This window comes from Gossypium hirsutum, chromosome A01 (genome assembly GCF_007990345.1).
Source record: "Gossypium hirsutum isolate 1008001.06 chromosome A01, Gossypium_hirsutum_v2.1, whole genome shotgun sequence".
Classification (NCBI taxonomy): Eukaryota; Viridiplantae; Streptophyta; class Magnoliopsida; order Malvales; family Malvaceae; genus Gossypium; species Gossypium hirsutum.
This window is the reverse complement of record NC_053424.1, coordinates 40,484,852-40,495,720: the sequence shown is the minus strand read 5'-3', so window position 1 is coordinate 40,495,720 and position 10,869 is coordinate 40,484,852. Positions and strand designations below refer to the sequence as shown.

The 10,869-nt window shown below is 32.6% G+C and overlaps 1 protein-coding gene across 1 annotated transcript; it reads right to left on the bottom strand.

Annotated features, from left to right (window-relative positions):
* Positions 1–9,358: 9,358 nt before the first annotated feature.
* LOC107963481 (uncharacterized) lies at positions 9,359–10,366 on the bottom strand. The gene has a single exon (XM_016899984.2). It carries the CDS (start codon positions 10,341–10,343, stop codon positions 9,780–9,782), a length of 564 nt encoding a protein of 187 aa, XP_016755473.2. The 5' UTR covers positions 10,344–10,366; the 3' UTR covers positions 9,359–9,779.
* Between the last annotated feature and the right edge of the window lie 503 nt (positions 10,367–10,869).

Sequence of the window (10,869 nt, the reverse complement as noted above, 5' to 3'; positions counted from 1 at the left end):
ATTGATTTGGAAAAGTCCATAATATAATGCAATTTAATGCTTTAAATTAAATTAATTATGTTTTACATTAAATCGATCAATCCATCTTGACCGTCCAATGATCCACAACAATTCACAACAAAATTATTAAACTTTTATAAAGATTACTGATAAAGTAATGGCGAGAAAATTAAGTGTTTAAATTTTTAGTATTGAATTCGGTAAGTATTGAATTTACATTAAAAAATTATTTGGTAAATTAGTATAAATTAAGTATAAAATATAATTATGTTGTTTTAAAAAAATAAATGTTATTTATGTTTTAATATAAATTTTGTAATTTTATTTTATATTATTTTAGATAGTTTTGGATAAAAGTAAAATAGATTCATTTGAATATCTCTTTATTTTTAATATAAATTTTCTAAAAAAAATTAAAATCAACCTAATATTTTGAAGACTAAGTGATAATACTTCCCTTTTTCTAAAATTTTTTTGTTGAAAATTTTATACAAAATAAAAAATATAATTATGTTGAAAATTTTTCATTTTTAATGAAATAAAAAATTTCATCAAAAATTAAATAAATAAAATAAATACCAAAGTTTGAACCTGCAATTAAAATATTTTGAGATTTATTTTAATGTTACAGCTTTATTTATATTACTTTTAAAAAATAAAATTATTGACTTATATAGATATTCTTAAAATATTTTTTATTTTTAAAGATATTGGTTTTGTAATTTTTTTTAGTTGAATTAATGAATGATTAACTTGTGACACTAATTTAATCAAGAACCTCATAGATAGTATTGATTAATAAATTTATTTAATTTTAATTATAAAAGTTTATAAATATTAATATAAAATATTTTTATTGGAAAATTTAATAGAATATGCTGAAAAAAAATTGAGAAAGTATGCTGATTTTTTAAAAATTTACCCATCTACGCTGGTTTTAGAGAGAAAAAGGAAAATATGTCTTACAATAGTGAAAACATGCCCTATAGGATGTGTTTCCTTTCAATGGTAACTATTCCAACGGCTACAAGGGTTTCAATAACCATAAAATTTCTTATATAAACCACTTCAAACTTCATTCTTTTCAACCAAATACTCAATACTCATTCTTCCATCCTATATTTTCAATCTTCAATTTTCAATTTTCAATCCTCAATTCTCAATTATTTTTTAATTATTTTTTAAAATTTTATTCTCTTCAATTTTATTTTATTCGTTATAATTTTTAAATAGCAAATCAACTTATTCGTTTGAATGACAAGCATATTTATGGCGTTCACTTACAAATGGTAAGAAAATTTATTAAATTATTTAATTTTAAATAATTAATTATTATGTTTTTTAAATTATTAATTATTTTATATTTATATACTCAACCTGAATATTAGATTTTGAAGACGTACATAAACAATTTAAGTGAAGGTGCACCGGATTGTCATTTATGGACACTTGCGAGATGCAGAATTTTTATACGTGGCTCGCATGTTTGGGGGGACTAAATTGGATCTCCCACTTATCAATGTTTTGGTCAAAGTATGGAGACTGGAGACACACACATTCCATCTTCCCTATAGTGAGTGTACAATTACACTTGAGGATTTTTGTTTACAACTCGATCTACCGATCAATGGGGAAGTCATTACAGGGCCAGTTATTAGTGTCAATTGGAGTGCAACATGCGATCAACTACTAAAGAAGGTGTCGAACAAGTTTAGGGGTAGTCGGATCGAGATGAGATGGTTGGAGGACAGCTTTCAAACTATCGAGACTTCTGCGAGTGAGGTTGAAAATGAACAATTCACGTGTGCATTCATCTTGAGGTTGATCGGGGGTCTACTAATGCCAGATAAATCTCGTAATTTGATACATTTAAGGTGGCTACTACTACTAGCTGACTTGAAAGAATCGAAACGACTTAGTTGGAGATCAGCGGTACTGCAAACATTATACCGAGAAATGTGTCAAGTGACGAACCGGATAAAATTAAAATCGACGATTGCATGCTCCTTCAATTATGGACATGGTATCAACTACCATTTTTATGCCCACGAGTAGAACTCTCTTACAAATTCCCACTCCGCATATGGTAAAATTCATTTGATAATATTATTACCGTTTTTATTTTTCATTGTTGTAATTTTGAAATAACTTATTATTTGAATAGGTGGAACAACCCCACACATAGGAGTATTACAACTTATGCTCAGATTCTTCTGGAGTTATTGCAAAAGCTATTGGCAGGATTCTTTAGTTACTATATTGTGCAATAGCTAACAACAACTTATACTTGTATCTTTCGTACAAGAAAGTGCCATCAATTTTTAGACAAGTGGCTTATAGTACCAGAATGCAGTTATGCATGGCTTGAAAATCTAGAAAAAATGACGAAAAAATCTTTTTCTAAGGACCAAGCGGTCGTTGTAATATGTAGGTTCCATTTGCAGCTCGATTGCAGAACCTCGCACATACCACTCCAGTACTTGACGCCATTGCCACAATTCATTGTAGGATTTCTCCCACCTACAGTGCATCTTCTCTAAAACCTTCTCTTTTGCCAACCATGCCTTGTGGTACGGCATGGTGTAATCAAACTCGCTACGAATGTGTGCGATCAAAACTGGGACCGAAATTCTAGGACTCGTTTTAACCGTGGGTAATATAAAGTCAGATATCATGTCTGATTCCAATTTTGGATGATCGTTCGACATGCCTGAAAAAAATAAATTGGGTCACCATACGTTATAGAATGTTAGAAAAAAGGTCAGAATTCGAGTCGATGTTGTTAACCATGATAACAGATAGAACACATGTAATGTTGAATCCAGTGCCCTAAAGTAGTAGATTCATTTGTAAACTTGTAATTTTTTCAAACAAATTGGTTAATAAAACAAATTCATTTATTACATTAATATACTTTGTATAATTGTACTCACATAGTTTTTGCATGCAAAGCAAGATGGAAGCAAATGTTGCTTATTGATTGTTTAAATGTTCAACTACTACTAAGTGATATTACGTGGTCAGACCGTAGTACAGAAAGCCAACTTATATTAGTAGACAAACCTAAACATGTCCTTAGTCTAATAAAAAATGATCAAACTGCTTAAAATACTAATGTGTTGTCTATCAAGTCCAATTGGGGAGATGTCTTGTCTTGGGCATCAGAGCAGATGACTCTTAGAAGAAGTCCATTGATACACTAAACAATGAGTAGTCCATCGAGATGATAAACACGAGGATATTAAAGTGAAGGACCCTAGTTAGATTATAGGTCAATTATGGCGCCATAGAGAGTCCGCTAGGACGATAAATAGGTGAAAATTTAAAATAGAGACCGTGGAACAACCTGCATTAAGGAAAATAGGTTGTGAGGAAATAGAAACACATGCATACAACTGTAGAGCAGCAGATTGAAGGAATTCACTTATGAATAGGTACGTAGCAAAAATGAGAAAGGACTGTTAGAACCACAGTTAATGAACTCTGTAGGGCTTATGGGGTGGTATCCCACTATAGATAGTATTGGAAGTTGACATACCAGGGATGCCTGGTGAGTGGGTGAGCAAAGGTTAACACATCCGATGATGGTAGATAGGGATCCGTTAATAAACGTCACCAAAAGATGTTCAAAGTAAAAGGAATGGACTAGTGGCGTATCATATGTACATCGGTTAGCCCCCAAAAAAGGGAAGGGTGGTTAGAACCAAATAGCAAAAGGGGGCATATAGGAAGTGTTTGTTAAAACTATTCCTCTAAAGGAGGAAAATGGTAAGGTAGTGTTAGCCAAAAAGGTTAGTTAAGTAGGAAATGATGAGGAAGAGAATTCGTGGGTTTAAATGATCACTCGGCGTTAGTGATTGAGAAATAGAGTTCATAGTGGCATATAGTAAAAGGCTATGTTATGCTTAAGGTCAGGAAAATGCGACTTAGGTAGATTACAAAGAAATAATCTGACCACTATTTAAATTGAGTAGGATTTGGTCTGCTAACATAGTGTGGGACCTAATCGTCATGCTGATAAAAAGGAACATGAGTGAGACAAAAGGGATTAAGATAGGGGAAAAGTTCGCCACAGACTAGGTAGGCTGAGAATACTCACCAAGGACCTTTAAGAGAGTAAGCTAGAAGGCCGCCTTAATAAGGCATAGTGGAGGAAAGAAAGAATGTAAGTAAAGGAAGGATAGAGCTGCAAAGATGTCGAGACATTCAGAGGAACTATCAAGGCTAATCGAGAACTGGTAGAGTGACCAGAAGGAAAACGCTCATCGATTAACCGTTAGTGATAAAAGCAGGAATATGACCAAGTCTACTATGCTGGTTTAAGAGGAATTATCCAAATGAACAGGGAGTTGTTGTATTTATTATTATCACTTGTTTATTTAAATCATGATAAAGTGGGGTATGTTTTGTGAAATGAAGAAAGTCACTAAGTTCATTTGAACTTACAAATGGTTTGACATGTGGTTATAGGATTAACAAAATAAGGAACTTGATGAGGGATCGATTTAGATCGTGATGAGACTAAGGGCTTTAAAAAAAGTGTCATGCACATAGAATAGGGGTCACTTTTAGGGACTTTTCCAAGGGAGCGAACATGTTGTAACCAAATAAATTCTTTATAGTTTTGGAGTTGAAATAGTAGGCTTTTATTTTTACGAACTTTTTTATATGATATTTAAATAATAGGAAATTTGGTTTGATTGATTCTTTAAATATAAGTAAGAGTGTGTATAATAGCCTGATTTAGGAGTGACACCTATATCTAGATCAGGTGTTCAAGTCAGGTAAGGGTGTTACAGAGGGTGTGAAATTAAAAAAACATGAATGCAATCGAGGCTGCCTCTCTATTAAGGCATTCCATAATACAATATATTATTGATGTTGCACTGACCAATTCTTTCATTCTTCTCCCTCCTTGTTCATGCCGTGGACGTTGTTGAATCTATGTAGAATGCCTGGAATATCTTCTATACACCCAAATTGTTACAAAACCCAATCAGCATTTTACCACTCCACAATTGAAACATTCAGCACCGGTGTGTTGATGCACCACACATGTGCATGTTTGTGAACCCACAATGGAATGACAACCACAACATCTGGTGCGGAATATTGCATCCACACGAACTGCACAATATTTAACATGATGATAGCTACATGAGTCAAATAACATGATCAAAGTAATTAAGTAAAATCCATATAACTTAATTAAAATATATATTACTTTGTCCCCAGCGTATGCCTCTATCATTTGGAAATAGAAAACAAGTGCCTTGGACTTCTCAATACTCGAACATGTATACCATCTGAAAACGAAGCAAACTTGTTAACACAAATTCCAAAAAAAATTAATTATTCTTGATTCAATTTTACATTTGTTTTACCTATTTACAAGTGGTCACCAATGTGGTTGGTTGCCTACTGATGGCAGAAATGGCATCCTGTAGAAAGCCCAAGACTACAGCAATATTAAACATCCGCATATATCTTATGTGTCATGCTTTATCACCCGAAAAAGCTCACAATACAATATTGCCAATACTTCTAAGCCTCAATCGTAGGAACGAGCCTAGTACAAATCAGCCAATAGAGGCAAGTACATAATATGGACCTTATTTTTATTTGCGTCCAACATAAGTACCCCTTATCAGCTGCAATATATATGCTTGAGCAACGCACATCAGCTTCGACTTAGTGTCACTGCCTAAAATGTTTGGAAATTTTCATTCAACTAGGAAATTTTCAAAATGGTAAATCTAGCTTCCCCGTCACCAGGCGAACATCCAAGTAACTGTAGTAGAGGGCCGAAGGTTCAGCCACTTTACTTTGACGTGTGACCGCATCACCATCAACTGGGAGTCTGAGTTTCATTGTGACATCTTCCAAGGTGATTGTACACTCCCCATACGGTAGATGAAAAGTGTGGTTCTTCAGGAACCACCACTCAACCAATGAGGATATTAAGTCTGCCCTCAAGTCAAACATCCAGACCAATGTCGCTATTCCAAATCTGGCGGCATCCAAGTATGGCGTAATCCGTTCGTCTGGACGGTAGCTCAGAATATGGGCTCGCGGCCTCAGCAACCAGTACTCATCTTGTCCATATCATATAATCGCATTTGTTAAATTGACTAAGTAAATATAATTTAAATCACAACTATATAAATATATTTTTGAATTCGTTAATCATCAGTGCAATGTGATCGAATGCTTAAAAAAGAGAGCTTATTGTGATATCTGCATAATTAATAAAAAATTAATCACTTCAAAAAACTAAATACAATTAAACATTATATTATAATATACCAATTATTACAATTAAAAAATTACATACCTTAAATCTATTACAAATTTCCCCCAAAATACCAACACAACAATCTCAAAACTTTAAATAACATGAATTTTTTTTTTAAATTTCAATTTATCTCTTCTTTTTTTTCAAATTTCGGCTGGTGAGGTGAAAGAGAGACCATTGGGATTTATATAGAAGAAGAAGAAGAAGAAGAAAAGCCTGGTTGCCGCGTAACCTTGGAGTCAAATCAGCGTCAAATGGCAAGCTGACACGCACAAATAAGGCATTTTTTTCGTTTTATTTATTTTTTATTTTTTTTATTCTTCTCGATTCTACATTTTTATTCCCGCTTTTCCTTTTTCAAACTCTATAAAGGAATTTCTTTTTGCTTACTGGACCATCACGGCAAACTATGCCTTATTTTCTCCGTTTGTTTAACAACCCCACCATTTGTTTTTCTCCTACACCATTTGTTCATCTCCATTTCAAATTTTTCCTTCTGGATTTAATTTTTTATCTCTATTTCAATTTTTTCCATACCGTCATGCATTCACGCTTTTTTCCTTTCTCTTTCTCCTTATTTTTTTACCGGTTTGTTTTATTCATCATTTTTTCCTCATCCTTTCTTGGTTTGTTTTATTCTTCCCGATTTTATATTGGTTCAGGTCTGGATTAATTTTTGGAGGTTAAGAACGATAATTCTTTTCCTAGTGAACTAAAAAACTTTTCTTTTTATTTATCATATTTCTACTTACATGAATAATGGATCGAAAATTTGATTATCTCCACTATCATCTTAAAATTTATTACAATAATACTAACTACAATTGGAATAATCACATTACACAATTGTTAATGTAATTTAACAAGTATTTTCTCCTATTTCATCATCTTCTTGTTGAATCAAATCCATTGAAAATCCAATTATAATCAACTTTACTTGAATTGAGTCCATTAGCAATTCTGTGGCCCAAAGGTGCTTTTAGTGAGACAATGTTTGGTCGACTTTCATCTAATGCATCACGTTAACAACTAGAACTGCTGTCGCATCGAGACTACCATCAACTTGTGCCCACCGTAATTGACACCTCCTCCCATAAATGGTTCCTTTGACATCATAACCAATTTGAAATTGTGACGTATAGCCACTGCCAACTAAAAGCCCTATTTTTACTTAAAACTGTGACTGTATAACTATCAATTGGGAAATAAAATTGGCAGTTAATGATGCACTCCCCTACAACAATAGATGAATTTTTCTGGTGTCCGAGTCCACCGAATCACTGTTAAATAAAACATACCTTCAATTTATCAAAATTTCTAACTAAAACACAAATAAAAAAAACAAAAAATTTCTTCTCTCCTCGTTTTCTCAACACTTATTTTTTTCCCTATTCTCTCCCCTACAACTAATCACAAAAACTTCTCCCTTTCCTTCATCTCTTCAATAGAAAAAAATAAAAATAAAAATCAATTACTTCAACATATATTGATATTTCGCTAGGTATAGGTATATATAGCCTTTTTGCGCCGCCACACAGCCTGGTGGCACCAAAATAAAAATAAATATATTTTTCTAACACTGGTGTCGCCAACGAGAACAGTGGCACCAAAAAGTGTTCAATTTTTTTTCATTTTTTCTGACACGTTTTTTTATCTAACACGCATTTTAAAAAAATTATCTGGTGTTATCAAAGAGAATAGAGGTACCCATTAAAATATTTTTCTTTTTTCTTTTTTTTTCTTTTTCCCCAAAATACCTGTATTTTTAACGGGTATATAGAAAAATACATATTGGTCCGCCAATGGGAATGGCGGCACAGTTTTTTTTTTAATTCGGCAATCATTGGGTTTTGACGAGGGGTGGTGCCGCCAATGACAATGGCGGCATCAATAGTCACTGTAGAGAATGAGTCATTTTCGTACAAGATTTTGCACCTGAATTATTTTCGTAATTAATCAATTCTTTTGGTTCAATTTCGAAAGAAATCCCCCCTCCAAATTTTAGGTACAATAAATAGCACTATTCTGGGAGAATTTTGAGAAATTTTGAAAACAAGCTTATTAAATAAATATTTTTATTGGAAAGAAAATTAGTGAGGATAAAAATGGATATGAAATTTTGGCAAAAAATAAAGAGACTAAATTGAAAATTTAGTGAAAGTTTAAGTGAAACAAAAAAAAAATATATTAAAGTGCAAACAAGTATAATTTAATGCAATGTTGTTTGAACCAAATCGGATTGGTCGATCAGAGTGGTTGGATTGAGAATTGGTCGGGGTACAAGTTCGGCAAGAGATTTTAAATTAGATGATATGGGAATAGGCCAATGTATCTGTCTAGAGAGGGCTTTGAACCGATTGACCTAAGAATCAGTACGGGTTGGTTGAACTAAAAAAAAATCGGTTGAATCAGATTATTTATCTATTAGTATTTTATATTTTTTTAATTTTTAATAATTTTTGAATCGAGTCAATAAAACTGATTAAATTAATAAATTGATAACCTACTTATTCAATCATCCGACCAATTTAAAAACCATTTATTAAAATAATAATTTATATAAAAAGAGGGAGGGTGTGGGGAAAAGGACGACGAAGTTGCTATGAACTTGATCAGGCCTTTTGAATCACTATATTGGCTTTCCTACTTTGATTTTGATAATTAGTGGGTCTTAAAACATAAATCGAAAAGTCGAAACTAGGGCTATATACGTTGCTTGAAATTTTGCCCATATTATCTATTCCACGTGTTCACCAATAACCAACTTCTTAATTTTAAATTTTAAGGAAATTAATAAGTAGCCTAGTAAATTTAATTTAACTTTAGCAATGATAGTATCATAAGCCCACAGTTTGCTCCATTAATCAGACCAAGGTTTTGGCATGACGTTTTTGCTGTAAAATATCAAACTTTTGTGCTTTCGTTTTTTAGCACCAGACAAAATCAATTAACGTTTCCGTCACCAATACTGTTGGCAAGCAAATCACAAACAAATATACTAATTCATTCTCTTCATCTTTTTCCTTCTCGTATTCATTCCACCATGAAACAACAACAACAAAATAAATATAATAATGATATTATATAATACCACAAAAATTTCTTAGGGTACACGTACTAAGTAAAATACATTATATTTTTTAATAGGTGGTCGAAACTCGAAAGAGTGGCAATAAATTTCTCTCCAAGTATTTGAGCTTAGTTCTAAAACATTAATGTAAAGGTTTTACTTGAGCGGATCAAACAAAATTATTCTCAGACAGTAAAACTAAAGCATTTGACTTAGTTCTATAACATTAATGGACAGGTCTTATTTTGGCGGACCAAACAAAATTATTCTAAGACAGTAAAACAGAAGCAGATAAGGTTTTGTACAATGTTCTTGGATGATCAATAATGATAGGCTTTTGCGGGATGGAATAATTGCTTAAGTCAATTAAAAAAAGCTGAAACAAGTAAATATATATCAAACAAACACTGCCATTTATGAGCATCGTTCTTTTGTCTTTGTATTTTTAGGGTGAAGCAGCTTGGACAAGAACCCGCCTTTTTTCTTCTTATGGTCATCGCCTTCTTTGCTTATCATTCTCGAAGGCCAAGCAACTGATCTGCTCTTAGTGAATAAATTCTTGCCATTAAACAATAAAAAAGAAAAAGAAGTGCCTTTGGAATCTGCAATGAAACGATAAGGAAGAAAGGGAGAGGAAGAACAGGAAGAAGATGAAGAACAAGAAGAAGATATAGAAGAAGAAGAAGAAGAAGAAGAAGAGGCAAGAGTGGTGGAATGAGTTGATGATAAGTGAGAAAGTTTCTGAGCTAAACAAAGTGAACAAACCCCTGGTGATTGCTTGTGCTTTGGGTGTCTTTCACATCCTTCATTCGGCTTCAATCTTCGGCCATCCTTTGACGATGTTCTCAAGTTTGCCATTAGATTTTGGCTTCTGGTTTTAGGGTCTTGGTCTTTGTTGCGACCTTGGGCTCTAAAAGGAACTGTTATATAATAAAAGGCAAAGTGGGGGGTTGGGTTTGCAAGAGAGTTTCGTAGCATGTTCCACCCTTTGTGTTATTTTCTTTTTTCTAAATTCAGGTTGACTATAGGAAAAGTTGGATATGGAATAAATGAAGGGCTCTGATTGAGGGAATGTTCGATGGGGTCCATTTGAATCTTGAATTGGTGGTTCAGATTCATTATTTAGTGTACAAGCTTTATGTGAGTACGGCGTCTAGAATCAAGCAAGTCTTTTTAAGTAGGTCTTTGAGGGGGAGTGAACCAGTGCAAATCTGCCGTGTTTTCAGGTAGAGAATGTTAAAATTGTAAAATAAAAAGGTTTATATGCAATGTATTCACGATGAATATATATTATCGATGAGTTAATTGATAAAATAAATTTTTTAAAAAATTATTTTTAGTGAGATGATATGATTAATTTTATTATCTTATAATGTAATTTATATAGTATGAATACATTAACTATTAAATATAAATTAAATGAAAATATTCAATAGAAACCAGTGAAGTTTTTTCTTCAAAAAAGAAAAAAAAAACCAGTAAAGTTTTCCACGTTAGCATTTCA